The sequence below is a fragment of the Pleuronectes platessa genome, chromosome 1, assembly GCF_947347685.1.
Source record: "Pleuronectes platessa chromosome 1, fPlePla1.1, whole genome shotgun sequence".
In the NCBI taxonomy this organism is placed as follows: Eukaryota; Metazoa; Chordata; class Actinopteri; order Pleuronectiformes; family Pleuronectidae; genus Pleuronectes; species Pleuronectes platessa.
In genome coordinates this window covers 13,641,659-13,658,319 of record NC_070626.1, presented here as the reverse complement: position 1 = coordinate 13,658,319, position 16,661 = coordinate 13,641,659, and the positions used below count along the sequence as shown (strand labels likewise).

The window sequence follows — 16,661 nt, the reverse complement described above, 5'->3', positions numbered from 1 at the left end:
GTTTGTATAGAATGTGGGTATCAAACCTCAGTCCATTTTGAAATCATATTAAATGTTTAATCAGATTTTTTGTCTTGACCGACAATCCTTTATTACAGTGTTTTCACTTTTGACTGTATTTCATGTCCTACTTTTTAACATTGATGTGTTGAGACGAGTATAGCTTGTTGTATAATGAGATATAGGTCAAGGAGACGTTTCAAATTTCCAATGTGATGTATCATCTTGAAGTGGCAAATGTGAGGAGGGTATACCAGGTCTCCACAGCTAAATCATATAGATGAATAAATGTGTTTCTTTAGAGCTTTTTACTGTTCTTAAAATGCTGCTGGATATAGTAGTGACTAGTGTTAATAATAACTATACGTCTGTTAATTTCTGCATCTGTTCATAGGTGTTTTTTTGTAGTTTTTCCTCACACCTTATTTTACCTCAAGCCATTCTTGTTTTAGTTTAAAAAATTAATTTGCGTTAATTGATTTATTTGCTTTGAATTAAAAAGTATGTACTGTACTTATTACATTTGCTGTTTTTATTTAGCTTATTTTGTGAATAAGTTCTCTACCACATCATATTCCTGAGTTGAAATAAAGATTCAATGAAAACATTAATAAACAAACTTAAATAACCACAAGAATAAATCCTGACACACTTATTTCCATCGAAATGCTTTATTTTTCAGTGAATACAAAAAATAGTTTTATTGAGGCCAGATAAATATCTTTTATATCTTATGTTACCACTCATCTTTATCGTTCTAACTTCATAGCCGTACTTCTGTTAAGGAGAGGAAACATACAGAACACTTCAAATACTCCACATCATGATCTTAATGGTGACAGATATATCGAAATGTTCTTATCACATTTATCTTTCAAAGAGGCTTAAAAGCACAACAAAAAAAAGCCCATCCAAAAAAATTCATAACGTACAATAAAGCAGTTGACAGACCCGAGAGTGCAGTCTGTCGTAGTTTAGAAGCACTGTGGTACATGCCCATGGAATCCAGTACAAAAAATGTGTGCATATATATATATTCATATATATATATATAATATACATACTGATGGTGCACATTTTTTGACTGGCTGACAGTTCCTCTGTCATCCCCCAAAGGCTTTACATGCGTCAGAGAGAAGAGCGAGATAAAGGGGATGCACTTGGTTCAGCACTTTAAGAGGAACAGTAGAATAACAAAGGGGGGGGCAACCCACAAACATAAACCTGCATTACCGAAACAAACAGCTCGTCCTGGACCTTCTACTGACCGATGAGGTGAAGCTGCCCGCTCGGAGTGGACCAGACACTGTATGGGCTACGGACTAAGGCACTAATCATAAAACTCTACGGACTTGACTGATGAGTAGTGAATATTCCCCACCCGCCCCCACTCCAACACACAAAACACAACGCCAGAAAACACCTCTGCATTCAACCTGCTCCCCGTGGTGAGATGTCTCTGCGAATGCTCAGTGCATCCCTCAAAAGTTTATCTCTGTCGCCGTATAAACAAAGTGAGATGCAACTGAAGCACAAAGCCATGCAGTTTCACAGCATGAGCGAATCTTCACGATACAATATACTCTCCGTTAATATTGAGAAAAACACAGCCCATATATAGTAAGACGAGGGAAACCAAACGCACTACAATCAAACTCGGTGAACAAAAGAGGTTCTTCTATTGCACCGAGTAGTAAGTTACACAGAAGCACCTTTAGATCGGGACGGATAAAAAAAGAAAAGAAAAGTGTAACTGCAGCCATTAGTGTCACTTCACTTTCAGTTCACTCAGTTTAACCTCAATTCTTACAAGATTTATTCGATTATTGCAAATTTATTTTCAAATTTTGATTTGACTTCTTCCTGATTCCGCAGAATTGGAGGTGAGTTGACTCAAACAAATCCCTGGCAGTGATCTAGTATTGCTGGGTGAACAAAAATTAAACTACTGTCATAATATCCTATCAATAGGAGAGGAAAGTAAAAGGAGGGTCGTTTTTCTGCTGGGCGTGGTCACGATCAGATAAAGCACAAGGCGCATAGAAGAAGCACGGCAACTGATTCAAGAGGTCTGAGGTATTTACAGCTATCCTTCATACGCAGGGTGTTGTAGCAGATTACTCTAAACACAATCTTAAAAGTAAAAGAAGCTCTGAGTTACTATCCTCTCCTTTATTATTACTCTAAGTTTGAAAGGTGTAAAGGAAGCCAGCAGCGCCCCCTTCAGCACCACCTGTGTTATTGCATCATGATCAAATTCTGTTTATACTTTGTGGACGTCTCAATACCTGGCATGATGAGGAGTTAAAAAATATATGTTAAGGGAACATCACATGACATGAGATGGTAAATAAATGAGATTATCTCTGCGCCCTCTCCTGCTAAAAATACTCAGGAGTAATAAATATTCCTTCTATGGTAATCATTCGTCCAGTGTGGAAAAGCTTTCATGTAGTAACACAATTCTCCTTGAGTCTCAGTGGCCGCTCATGATGACACCTTTATTCACGGGCACGGACAAGTGGCTGCATGTAGAGCCCATCAATATCAACACCAGCATTAAAAAAGTTAGGAAAGAAAGACACTTTTACAAGTGTTTAAAGGAAACCTCTGAACTGCCTTCCTTCATATTCAGGTTAATGACCACAGAATTAACGTCAACACACACCGAGGTCATGTGATTACAACAGCTGTTAAGGTGCCGAATTGGAGCATAAAAGGCCAACATTCATAAAACATCAGTGTACCGAGGTGAAATATTTTTGCTCTGCACGTAGCGTTGCAGTTATACCACTGTATACGACTTGAGCGGCGATACAATCAATTCATCATCTTAAAAAGTGTGTGAGCTTGAGCTGAACATTTGTAAAACGGAATAAGGAAAGTGACAAAGATGAGAGTGTGTGAGCTTTGTCCTCGACATGTCACATTCTGGTTCAGATTACATCAGTCATGGAGGCTAGGTTACACATGAGGCAGTTCTTCAGGCAAATCACCACAATCTTTATGTTGTTTTTCAGAAAGTAGTCAGTTCCCCCACCGTGATCGCTAAAAGATCTTTCCGTTGTGCTGTGTGGGCTCCAAACGTTCCTCCGCAGCCGCTGTAGGCCACATACCTGTCCAAGTGGGCCGTTGACGGAACACAAATGTTCACACGGACATGTGTGCTCTCCCCGCTGCTCTGTACGCAGCGGTGACGCAGAGGTTGAGTCATTAGTTGTTGTCCTCTCGTAGTTCGCTGGGCAGGAACTTGTACTGCTGCTGCCTGATCTGAGCCAGTTTCTTCCGGGCTTCTTCCAGTTCCCTCTCCTTCCTCAGCATCTCCTCCTGGGCCGCAATAATCTGGACACGCAGAAAAAAAAAACTTTATTAATATCAAGCATTTAACATTTTGTCCAGCAGGTTCCTGTTTATTTTGTGGTTCCAATCGTGTTTTACCTCCTCCAAGGAGGATTCTTTTTAATCCTCTTCGGTTTGTTGGAAAATGTAAGTGCGGATCTGGATCAGCGGTTGGACCAAGATTTATTTTTCACGCTCTTAGGAGATATTTCTGAATGTGTGCAATTTTGTGCAGATCCAAATAAAAATCTGGACCAAGTGAATTTAAATGTGGTTTCATAAGGGGACTGTTGGTCCTTGGTGGGGGGATCAGCTACTAAGTTTTACAAATGTCATTAAGATACCTTCTGGTTCGCAAAGCCACATAATGCTTACAGTAAATATCAGCACTTCTCTCAATGCTTCCTTTATGGTCAGTTAATTATGAGCTTTGAGTGAAAAATACAGTATTTGCATTAGTTGATATGGATTTTTTTTATAAACAAGAGGAGGCAAAAAAAAATCCGCATAGGACACCTAAACTGGTTATACTGGAAATATCCTGTATCATTTGAAAGGTTCTGTTAAAAGGTCACAAAATCAATTAGTTCAGTGATTAGATCTCAATAAACATTGGATTCCATGTTCAGTCACAGGTACTGTGATAATACACCGGAGCTAACTGATAAAAGACTAAATTTTTAGTCCTAATCCTGCTCAACATTCCTACCTGTGCTATTCCACCCACAAACTTTGTCTTGACCACCACATTGTCTTCATCTGCTTTGTCGAAGGCTGCCTTCTGAGCAGCCCGCACCAAGTTGTCTGATGCTTTCTTCACAGCGTTTCCAGCAATCTGTGTGAGGAACACATCCAATCAGAGCCACAACAAAAAGCAGCATGACAAATCTAAGTAGACTTTAGAGGACAATTATAGAAGTCGAGCAGCCACGTCTACAACTGTTGTTGGTCAATATGAGCATTTCTACACTGGATGTGATGAGGAATATTACAGAAACCTGGGGTGTCTTTTGAAAAGTGACTGAACTGTACCTGCAGTCTCCTCATGGCCTCCGAGTCCTGGTCAGCCTTCACCTTACAGGCCACCAGCAGCTGAGCCGTGGACGCCGCCACCTGCTTGGCTGAGGAGATGAGCTTTTCCTCGCTGGCGTGACCCTGCACCGAGGCGTTGGCTGCCTCACACAGGTTGCTGGTCGCTGCTGCTACCAAACGTGCCTGGTGGAGACAATTAAAGTGCATTTGAATGATTTTGTTCCCTTGTGCGCCTCAGACTGAAACCTGCATTAAACAGTCCTTTATACTCACTGCAGAGATGAGTCCCTGGGACCACTGGCCGTCGTCCACAGAATTCGCACGGATCAAGCCCACTTTGCCCTGAGCCACCAGCTCTCTCTGAGCAGCAGAGGCTGATTTGACCAAAGCGCTGGTGGCTGCGGCGATGGACTTGGCTGCCTCCAGGATCTGCTCCTCGAAGTTCAGCGTCTCATCCGCTAGCTGAGGGGGGAGAAGACAGAATGGGGTCTTTCACTGGGCTTACATTTTCAACTATTAGTGCCACTAGTATTTAAAATCTAAATTGTTAAATTGTTGTTCTACAATAAATGTAATTGTAACCACAGTCTCACAAACATTGTATCTATTATTTCATAACTACAAAGTACACACACACACACACACACACACACACACACACACACACACACACACACACACACACACACACACACACACACACACACACACACACACACACACACACACACACACACACACACACACACACACACACACACACACACACACACACACACACACACACACACACACCTGTAGACAGAGCGGGACACTGTAGGAATATGTTTGATATATAGTTGGGACTGAATAACAACCTAATATATCAAACATATCAGACAGAGCCCTGCAGAGAAGGCCTCCGGTGGTGGGGGCAGGCAGGGAGGGGGGAGGCAGGGTGGGGAGGAGAGGGGGGTTAACTGGGAAACCAAAGGACATATAGTGGGAAAGGAGCTACAACTGGCAGAGATGGATGCATGATCGGAGGAGGATGAGTCTTAAACAATCTGCTAAAATGATCAGAAGGTAAAACGTTGTTGATATGGACACCTAATGAACTGGGTCAAAATATGGACGGATGAGCTCCTGTTCATACCTGGTATTAACATTCATCTGAGAGATCTGATCACAAGGGCACAGCTCCAAGTTCCTCTTTTTACACTTGGTATATAAACGGGTCTTCTGTGTGATCGGATCCCATTTACATGTCTTTAATTTGTGTTGGAGAGGACCAAATGATGTTGTAAACCAGTCTGATATTGATATGATTTACAGATGTGTTGTGGCGGTGACACAAGAATAAGATTAAGATAAGATTAAGATTAAGATGCATTTATTAGTCCCAAACACATGCACAGACATGCAAAGGCACACTCATGCAGGTAGGGAAATTTAATCTCTGCTTTTGACCCATCTGGTGCAGGACACACAGAGCAGTGAGCAGCCATGTACGGCGCTCGGGGAGCAGATGTTGGGGGAGTAAGGTGCCTTGCTCAGGGGCACTAGACAGGGTAGGGAGACTCTTGGATTTTTGGACAGATCAATCCAGGTTCGACTTTTGTTGTCTCTCCGTGGAGTCGAACCAGAGACGAACCAGAGACCTTCTCTGCCCATAGTCCAAGTTTCTGCCACTAGACCACCGCGAGCCACTGAGAGCCATAACAATATATTCGTCTCATTGTGAAACTGTAGCAGGTGAGAGGACGTCAGCTGAGCGTGTTCACACATAGAAAGGAATGTGGCCACATGGCTCTCAGACTGACTGATCAGATCTCAAGACGCATTTGGGTGGATTCAGATCTGAAGTGCTGACCACCTGTGATGGGATCACTCAGGACGGATGTTAATACCAGGACTGGAAGAGGTCGGAGAAAGTTCAAATTCAGAGACTCTGATGGGGTGAGATCTTAAAGTGAGGACAAAGATTATTTGATGGAAAGATGAAAAAGGGAGGAGACGGCACGAGACACAGAGCAACTTGTAAGTGATTTTGTTAGTGTTAGATGGCACTAACTTCCAATTTTAACACTGAAATATTAATGTAAACCATAAAAACAACATAGATGTTGACACACAGGCGCAGGACATCAAAACTGGTTTAAAGTCAAATACAAAAAAAGTTTGGCTCTAATAGAAAGTGTCAAACAGGCATTAATCCTGTGTTCACCTGACAGATCATGTTTGAATGACTGCTGTAAATAACCTCTGTCTAAGAAATGTGGGCAAATTTAAATCTAAAAAGCAGCAGGACTAGTTGCTGTCACAAACAGGGGCTCATTTGTGTACATTTTATATTTAAATATCTATCAGCCACAGACACATTTTACTGGTGAATTTTGCTGAAGAAAACCTGAGTGCAGTACTTTTATTTGTTGACACTTATTTTTTCTATTTTTGTAATGGTCCTAGTATCTGAGTCCCACAAGAAACAAACTACTAACGGTAAATAAAGCAGTTCGAATTATCTCAGTTTATTAGAAATGATAACTGTGCATATTAATCAATGATTGGTAAGTTTATGTGTGTGGAGGTGTTAGCTGTGATGATAATGGAATGTCCAGTACTAGTGGAGAATCCAATCAGGTTCTAATAATGACATTAGATTTTCTAAAGAAATTATGACATCGTAACAAGCTGAAATATTGAATGTTCCATATTTACTAATAAATATAATTTCAAAAGACTCAGTAATGAAATTATAATTATATAAGACTCAAGACATCTTGCACAAAGCATGTCTATACTTAAAGTATATTTTACTGGATGTACATTAAGTACAATTATGTAAAAGGATTACGAATGGACTTTTACTTAAGTATTTTTACATTGTGGTTTACTTCTTTTCCACCATTTTTATACATCTACAGATTTATATTAACAATTGTAATGAAAACCTGTGTTTTATGAGTTGTACCTTCCTTCGTAATTAACTTTTTTATTCTTTAGTTCAAGCCTCTGACACTCTGTAGTGATCTATGAAAGTCCCACAGTGGCTCATCCCACTCGTGGTCACCCACCTTGGGCTTGGCTCGGGGTTTGAGCTGCTCCAGCTTCTTCGCTGCCGCTTCGATGGACGCTGCCGCTCCGAGCAGCTCCGTCTCTGCGATGACCGTCGGGTCCTCCGGGTCGACCCACTCCGAACCTGAGGCACGCGTGCACACGTGAGGTTAGGATCAAGACTCAAATGAGAAAATGGGATTTCAAAAAGACACAGACGTCACAAAGTAGTGTGTGAACAGAACATGCCTCACAACAACACAGTGATCACACAAGAACAAAAAGACAGTGCCACGTGTCATCACATCCCATGCAGAGTTGATGGGAGGCCACAAACTGCAGTGAAGATGAGTGATTCAGTGAAAATGAGAAACTCCAAAAAACTAAGCGTGATGGATGGAGGCGACTACTGCATGTACTTGAGAAGCCTGAGAGCAGCTGGACTTGAAAATGAGATGAAATGAATTAGAAGCAGCACTGAGGAGAGGGCGTTGAGCAGCTCACTCAACTGGTGAAGTCAGTCACAAACACAATGCTAACTTACCTCCGTCTGTGGCGAGAGAAGGAGGACAGCAATATTACCAAGAGTTTGTTTAAAGGAAAGTTTCTGTTGCTCTGTCATTTGGGAAATTAAACGTTCATTCTCTTGTATATGAAGTGACCTCATACTGGAGATTGTAAACAACCACAGGCTTTGTAGGACACTTCCTTAGTAAATAAATAAAGTTATGATGTAGATATACAGCACAGATATAATCCTTTGAAAGGGGTCAGTGTGTGAAGTGTGGTATCAGTGTGTATGTGTGTGTGTGTTTGTGTATGAAGTGTGTGTCATTACCTTTCATGGCCTCTGCCGTTTGGATGAGCTCTGTGACGGCGCCTGCCACTCGTTTGGAGAAGGCTGCCAGCTGCTGCTTCTGCTCTGCAGTGGGCCTTTGCAGGAGCTACACACACAAACACACACACACACACACACACACACACACACATTAAAGAAACAATGAAAATTATTTCCTAAAACTCTGTGTTTGGCAGTGAATCATTCAAGCTCATAAAACTTTTGATTTACTTCATCTCCCAAAAGTACATGGAAGGATGAAATGATTATATTTTGAATCATCTAAACAGTACTTTACAGTTTCAATGGAATGTTGGAGCAATCCCATGCGCAGTTGAGTGTATTTTTTTTATAAATCTGAAAATTAAACAGAGAAATTCCAGCAGAACCGATGCATCTTAAATTGTTGAACGACACAAACGTTCATCACCTTGTGTGCGACTTGAAGCCAAACCTTGACAATAAGAAACATGTATTTCTCTGAACCTCTGGATTCAGTGTTCAACCCACCAGCAGGACTTGTTCCAGCAGGTCGATGTATCCAGTCGTACACTCTGCTCCAAACATCAGCGCTCTGCTCTTCACCTCCTCACTGACCTCTGGATGGTAGGCCGCTTGCTGAGGAATACAAACACATTCACTCCAGATTCAGCAGGAATATTATCCCTTATCTTCCTTATGTACTTGTATTAATTTCATCTAAGTAGGACACTATGAGAAATATGGTCCAAATTAAAGGTCTGGTTTGATATTTTAGGGAATAATCCAGGTGAGTTATGTTTCCTACAAACACACGACACATTAGACTTTTTTAAATGTATGAATGTGAATCTGTTATTGGGATCAAAACGAACCTTGCAGGTGGTGAGCATGTCTGAAATGGCTTTGCGGCTGAGGTTGGCCGTGTGGATGATGTCCTCCTGCCGGGCCGAGTTGCCTGCAGCCACAGCCTTGGCAGTTGCCATGGTGATGCCTTTAGTCATGCGGATGAACTCCTCGGGCGTGGTCGTCTTGTTGGGAGCCGCCTTTGACTGAAACACCTTTGGGAAAGAAGATGGTGGGTGTCATCACAAAAAGAAGTGCAAAGATCTGACCGGGCTACGAACAAAAGCCCTGACGAGTGTTCACTGTGTCCACTGAATGCTTTAATTCATTTAAAAATTATGAGAAATATGTGTTATTCTCTTGATAGCAGTAATTTAGCATTATTCATCTTTGCTTGTCCTTACCGCCATTTCCTGTTTGATGCACTCGATTGTGGCCTCCAGGGCTCTGGTTCCCCGTGTGGCCTCGTCCTCCACGGCCTTAACTGTCTTCAGCAGAGACGTGACGTTGGTCACCATCACCTACAGGAACATGACCAAAAAAACAGATGAAATCTTTGTTCCTCTACACCTGGCCACTAAAAAAAAAGTCTTTGAATCCAAATTCAAACAGACAGAGTTCACTTTTACAGTCATGTTTCATGTTAACCAACTCTGTGACATTCACTCTTACTGCAACAGCAGTATTAACATCTAGGGAACAGCTTCTGAATCAAATTTAATAATTGCTTACTGAACTATTTTTGAAGCGTGATTATGACGAGTATTTGATATTTCAATGTGTGATTATGTGTATTTTACATTTTGTGTTATTTCCTTTTATTTGCTTTCTCCATTTTTTAACCTATGTAAATTGTCTCTGAGCATTGTTAAAAGCACTATATACATACAGTCTATTATAATGAGTGGGTGTTAATTAATTAAATAAATAACAATCCTATAAACTGTCCTGCTCACTGTTTTGCTACAATGCCCAAATTATACAATATACTACGGAGATAATGGAAGGAAAGCTTCTATATAATATAAATGGTTTGGCAAAATTCCCTGACAGTAGAGCATTCACCGACCTTTTAAGGGTGTACTACATAAAACCAAAATCTAGAGGGCGCACAGTAACCACAAAGAAAAGCCAACAGCTCTCTAGAGGTGAAAGTAAGTAAAATATTAAATATGGTTTGTTTCACCTCAGATCCTGAAACTGCATGTGAGGCATAATAAATAATATCACAGAGATCTGAGAGTGACTGTGAAAATTACTTATTTTTATTAGCTTCACAGCTCGAGGTGATAATGATCTGTGAACTATGTCATGATTATATTATGGACTCGGCTTTTACACTGCATATGTGTTGAAGAAACACTTGCAGCGGGTTAGAAATATCCCAGGTTCCTGTTCTCCTGATCATCTATTCACTGGTTATTTATATTAATGAGACACAGGGTTCAGTTGATGAAGAGGAGGATGTCTGATTGGTGTGTAGATAAAGTGAGAACAAAGAAAAATGGAAAATCCATTGGGAAAGACAGAAAAACTAATTTGGGGGAAAAAATAAAATAAAATTATTGCTGCTAATCTAGTATTAGGGCCATTTCCAGAAAAATATTCAGAAATTTCAAGAATAATATTGTAATATGATGACTTTTTTTCTTATTGTGAGAATAAAATCATTGAATGATGAGAATAAAACATCAATTAAGAAGAAATACATATTATTCAGAGAATAAAGTATTAATCTAATCATTAAGTCATATTATCAGAATAAAGCCATAATTTAAAAAGCAAAAACGCCATAATATTTAAATAATAACTTTTAGGAAATAAGCAGAAAGAAGAATCAGTGCTGGCCGGAGTTCCACTCCTTCTGGATCAAAAATCATTGAGAAAATAAAAAACATTAAATTATGATATTTTTTATTCTCATAATATTGTGATATTATTCCTATAATAGCATATCTCTATACTCCCATAACATTATGATTTTATCCTTAAAATCCCACAAAATAATTCAATCTCTTGATAATACCGGGAACTCCGTCATTGTCATTCTACAGAGTTCTGAATCTGAAAAGGCCATGCACACTTTAACTGTATAGAAGCCCAGTGGAGGCCTATATGTGATGAGACGGTGGAATGAGGTGCAGACTCACTGATGCCCTCACCTTGGCAGCGCTCTTCAGCTGGTACATGGACGGATCGTCTGCCGCTTTGCCAGCAGCACACTTGGTGGCACTAATGAGCTCGGCCAGCGCCTTGGCCACATCTTTGACAGCGTTTATCAGAACCACCTAGAGAACGCGAGCACAGAGGATGACACTGATTTATTACTGTGCATTTTGGGAAAGAGACGGGCAAAATTTCCATAATGTCTGATATTAGGCAAAGAGAAGAGAGAGGGAGGGGATAAAAGGGAGAGCGGCTGACCTGCGTCTCAGGGTCGTCCGAGCCGATGCTTGCAGCTCCCAGTTTGACCACATCTGTGAGCTGGGTGATGGTTTTAGCAGAGGACTGGGCGGCCTGTGCTAACCTGTCCTGGCCGGAGGCTGCGCCGGACACCAGCATCTTTGTGTCCTCCACCAGAGCTTTGGCCGTCTTCAAAATGTTTTCCCTGACAGAGAAGACGAGAAAGGAGGAAGACAAAAATGTTTCAGTGACTTGAGCTCTGATTCGCTGCAGACGTCTTTCTGCAGCAGATAGAAAATGTAAATGTGTGCGAGAGTTACGAGCATCCAAACGGATGCACACTGGCACTTTTCATTTCAAAGGCAATTGCACATCAAAGCTTGTGTTAACCATCAGGAGGATGGGTAAAGGTTATGTAACATGTGGTAGGTTTATTTTTCTAAAGCTGACAAGGAAAAAAATGTGGAAAGCAAACACAAAGGTCGATTTATCAAGGAGCCGAGTGACATCATTTGAAATGAAAAGTGATTTAAATTTGCTTTCATCCTGCTCTGACAGGGAGTCAGGGCAGTGAGGTACAAAACAATTCCACTATAATGTTTAAGAACCTCTGTTAATTAATTTAGGTCACGTCTCATCTGGGATTGTTAGATATGCATCTCTTTGAACTTGATTCATTCAAACATACGTTTATAATAAAAATAGCCCAGTTTATCTCAAGTCAAACAAGAAAGAACATTCTTTTTAAACATTTGCAAAAATGTGGACTTTGACAGACTCCAACTATAATCATTTCTAAACTCTACGTATTTTTACAGCTTGACATTTTAAAGAACATATTAAAATAAAACAAAGAGCAGTTAAGAGAAGTGACACCTCCTCCATCTTTCAAACCCTGGGGGTGATTTAGTTTCTTCCTGCAGAGGTTTCCTGCCTCTGTTCACCAGTTAATTTGTCACTCTGTCAGTTTTAGAAGAAAAATAACCGGAGGGGCAGAGTTTAGATTCCGGTTGAACTCAAAGACCCTCTCGCTCGGAAACACAGAATCCAGCAGCTCTCACCTGTGGTCAGCGAAGGACTCGTCATCCTCTGCGTTCAGTGTGCCGGCAGAGGCGAACATGATGGTGGTGTCCAGGTCGGCGATGATACCGGACACAGCGCTGGCTGCCGTGATGCAGGCCTGTGTGCCCTTGTTGCCTGCCTGGAGGGCTGAGAGCACCAGGGAGACCTGAAGACGCAGACAGACACCACAGTCCCGTGAACAGATGTGTGAGGGTGTGCAGATATCTGAGGCACAAATTATAGACTTCATATATATATATTTTAACTTGGACGCAGTCGATGTATCATATTTTAAATCAGTTTGTATGAGTTTCTTAATATCATTTAGTAACCGTAAACATCAGGCGTCAATTACATTTCTTTGCAAACATCTTCAGAATTTGTTTAACTTTTTTAATATAACTGTATTTTTGGTCAATATATCGCAAATTCACAAAAACTTAAAAATCCATATCGGTCGATCTCTATAAATTAGTAGGACTATGTTTTGGTCAGTTCGAGCGGAGATGAAAACATCTTTACTGCTCCAAGCAGAGCAGAAGGAAAACGACACAGTTATAAATTCTAATGAACACTTCCATTCTGCATTGTTTGCGATACACATCTCCTTGGTCCATGATAAATATTGCTTTCAAATGAGAAGCCCGGCGCACCAGTCATACGAGGATTTGAGAATCTGCTGCGACGGCAAAATACCACGTCGGAGCCGAGCAGCACAACATCACTCACTCAGTGAAATGAGCACATGTCAAACTGTTTCCAGTTTGTTTGCCTCGCCGACGCCTGAAGGCAGCAGAAATTGATTAACTGATGTTTTCCAAACGCTAACTAAAAAAAAGATTTGATGCTCAAAACAGAGTGAGCAGGATGTTACACAGAGAAAACCTGATGTCTGAGGTTCAGCATAAGAGAAACTCTAGTTTTAGAATGAAAATATACAGGAAAGAAATAAAGAAAAGGATTCGATTCCTCTGATGAATCCACAGCTATTGCCTCTTAACAAACTTTGCTTCCACAGGTCAGAGCTGTACAATGTTTCTGTTATGATATTTGATACGATCCGTGCAATAGATAAGCATGAATTATTAAACCAGACTGTGGAATAATGTATTTTGGCCAAGGACTGTAAATCAAACTTAGAATAAACATGCCTGCGGCAAAGGCTTTCTTCCAAAAAGCTTTAATTAATAGTGCTATAGTTCAATAAGAAATAAATTATAGTACAATTATTATTATTATTATTATCCTCTCCTGTCCTGCTGTGGACACCATAAGAGCAGAGTCACTTGGCTTAAACATAAGAAAACTATTCTTTATTGTTCCGGTGAGGAACAACACTGTAGAGTCAGTCTGGTGTCCTGCCCCTGAGGGATTTGGTATTAAGATGATTCATATTAATAGCAGCAGTGATGCGGATCAGCAGACGACAAAACATCTTGTGACGGGGAAGGAAATCAAAAAGACAGTGTAGTTACAAATAAATGAATTAGACATAGCTTTGTAAAAAATGAAAGAAAACGAGATTCTTTCACAGATCTCTACTGATGGGATAATACCTTCTCTGTGACGGCACGGGCGCAGTCGATGAGTTCCCGTTTAGTGAAGCTGTCGGAGGGGATGATCTGCAGAGCTCCGGCCTTCTGGACCAGGAAGATACAGCCATGTCCCAGCTCCTGCACCCGAGTCTTGATCTGGAAACCGATCTGGAAAAAACAAACAAACACAGGGATAACGAAAGAAAACAACCCAGAAACCAAACATACTGTATGTACTGTAGGACTTTTTTTCTGTGTGCAGTTTAAATGTGTACAGTTTAAAAGCTAAATGTGCCACACTGATGTAGCAGAGCTGTATAATAGGTACGAGCATGTGTCTGCGTGAGACCCGTCCTGCTCACCTCCTCTGGCTCAGCAGTATGTGCAGCCAGTCGGCCCTGGACGGCCAGCTGACTGTAGTCCACGGTCACCTGAGAGGCCAGTGCTCCCAGCTCGTCTGGGCACGTCACCGATTTGGTCATCTGGACGATAAACAAACACAAAAAGTAAAACATAAATTTCACTTCACTCTGAACTCAATTCGGGCCTAGAGACGAGAACATATGGCCCTAAGGCATAGTATATCTATAATAATGTGCTTTGCTACAAAAACAAATGTATTTCCTTATTGAGGACAACCTTACCTAAATTCATTCATCCTTGGTATGAGCTGAAATTATTACTAAATATGTATGAGCCAGTTTATATAAAATAAAAAATTATCATATCTGACAAAAGGATTGAAATGTGTCAAATAAATTAAAGTCTCAAGGTAAAATGTTTCGACAGTGTAAACAGTCATTTTGAAGATTTACCATTTCCTGAGCGGTGACAGCGATCGCCTTCGAGTGTTTCACCATACTGGTTTGGTAATCCACAAATGAGCCCTCAGGTTCAGGGGGTGTACCTTCATCCAGCTAGACACACACACACAAACAAACACAAGCGGAGTTACCAACACAACTGCATTTGAGTTTCAGGTGTGACTGGCTCTTCCTTCAAACGTGAAGACAATCAATCACTCAGCTCTTTAGCTACACCAAATCTGATCTACCCTTCAATTACAGTGGATCTGGCAGGTGTGCAGGCACCACATAATCTGTGAGCCGACGTTAACGCAATTTTATTTTCAAATAAATGCTCTGAATGGTAAACACTCATTATCAATTATCCACCAAATCCGCTCTGTAATTACAGCTTCAAAATGGCATCAACTACAGAAACGCTTGATCCCCATCAGCTCGCGGTGCACATATCAGGTTTCCAAGGTTTCTATTCAGTCACACTGTGCTCAACACGTCTGAGTGTCGAGGGAAAGCTGAGGACACGAGAGAGGCATGACGACCTGTGGGGAAAGCGCACACATCGAAACAGATTTGCAATATTGCGAGAACAAGGTGTTCACTTCCCCCGCTTCGTGAAAATAACACCTGAGAAACTGAAGTGACGACTGAGTGACGGACAGTTCAGCAGAAAATGCTTCAAATCACCTCAGCTCCAACCACAGGCACCAGCGTGTCAATGGGTTTACCTCTTTTGATCTAATATCACACTGAGAGACACACGGACACACACACACTCACAATATGCTATAAACGTTGGTTATGTTCTGTGCAGACCAAGGCTGTTTTTTTGTCTGAAATCTCTAAATAAATACAACCTCACGCTGTGTCAATCATGTTTTCATATTCATATTATTCTTCTTTTTAATGTGCAGTCTCAGTGCTGCGGACATATCATACTGGAGCACTGACATCTTGAAATAGACTGAAAGCAATCAGGATCATTTATCATCTTCTTGATCTACAGATTAAATTCTTCTTGTTCCTGATAGCGTCTCAGGATTGGATGGACCCAATGTTTTCATGTTCACTGATTGGCTCACTTTTATCTCCTCCTGTGAGTTTTCTAAACGAATAGGATAATAAAATGTATCAATGTGCAAAGTTCCTGTGCATTGACAATTTTTATTTATTTTGTATATGTGCTGTGTATGAAGTGTAGCACAGCTGTATTTGTCTGTTTGTATTGTGCCTTATTGTTGTAACAATGTTTTGCTGCCCTCTTGGTCCCTCTTGTAAAAGAGATTTTAATCTCAATGAGACTTTTTCATGGTCAAATAAAGAATATATATGTTTATCATGCAGACCTGAATCGACCCACCTCCAGTATTTATTCATGGCGATCTACATAAAGTTTGATCAGAGCAGCAGCTGACTCCCACCTCCGGCCCTTTTCGATAATTCTCCCCGAGGAAGACGAGGAGGGGATGTAATTAGTTAGTGCTCTCTTCCACCTAACCTCATGATGAAGTGCTTCTGTTCAGTTTGCCAACAGGCTGACTGTTGATTGGAAGGAAAGTCCAAACTGCCTTACGCTGGATGGGAGAGGGTCGATAGTCGGTTTTTCCTCTGCTTGTTGTGATTTGCTTTAATATGTTAATCACTGATTTTGAATGGTACCATGGAGACATGATGATTATAATCAAGATGTTGCAATTAGAGAATTTTAGTTCCGTATAAAGTTACTGTAAAATCCTGGATACAGATTAAAAAAAAAAATTCCAGTGCAAACCATCAACTTTCAACCAA

General features: G+C 40.8%; 1 protein-coding gene across 1 annotated transcript in view; it reads right to left on the bottom strand.

Annotated features, from left to right (window-relative positions):
• Positions 1–652: 652 nt before the first annotated feature.
• Positions 653–16,661, bottom strand: part of tln2a (talin 2a) — a 93,295-nt gene continuing 77,286 nt past the window's right edge. The window contains exons 44-58 of the mRNA XM_053423093.1: positions 14,886–14,987; positions 14,433–14,552; positions 14,092–14,238; positions 12,535–12,701; positions 11,495–11,678; positions 11,233–11,358; positions 9,475–9,591; positions 9,100–9,285; positions 8,756–8,863; positions 8,246–8,351; positions 7,428–7,552; positions 4,645–4,833; positions 4,372–4,554; positions 4,049–4,174; positions 653–3,342 (exon numbers count right to left, since the gene is read on the bottom strand). Coding sequence (XP_053279068.1) covers positions 3,214–3,342; positions 4,049–4,174; positions 4,372–4,554; positions 4,645–4,833; positions 7,428–7,552; positions 8,246–8,351; positions 8,756–8,863; positions 9,100–9,285; positions 9,475–9,591; positions 11,233–11,358; positions 11,495–11,678; positions 12,535–12,701; positions 14,092–14,238; positions 14,433–14,552; positions 14,886–14,987 — 2,115 coding nt within the window. The 3' untranslated portion in view covers positions 653–3,213. The remainder of the gene's footprint in view (positions 3,343–4,048; positions 4,175–4,371; positions 4,555–4,644; positions 4,834–7,427; positions 7,553–8,245; positions 8,352–8,755; positions 8,864–9,099; positions 9,286–9,474; positions 9,592–11,232; positions 11,359–11,494; positions 11,679–12,534; positions 12,702–14,091; positions 14,239–14,432; positions 14,553–14,885; positions 14,988–16,661) is intronic.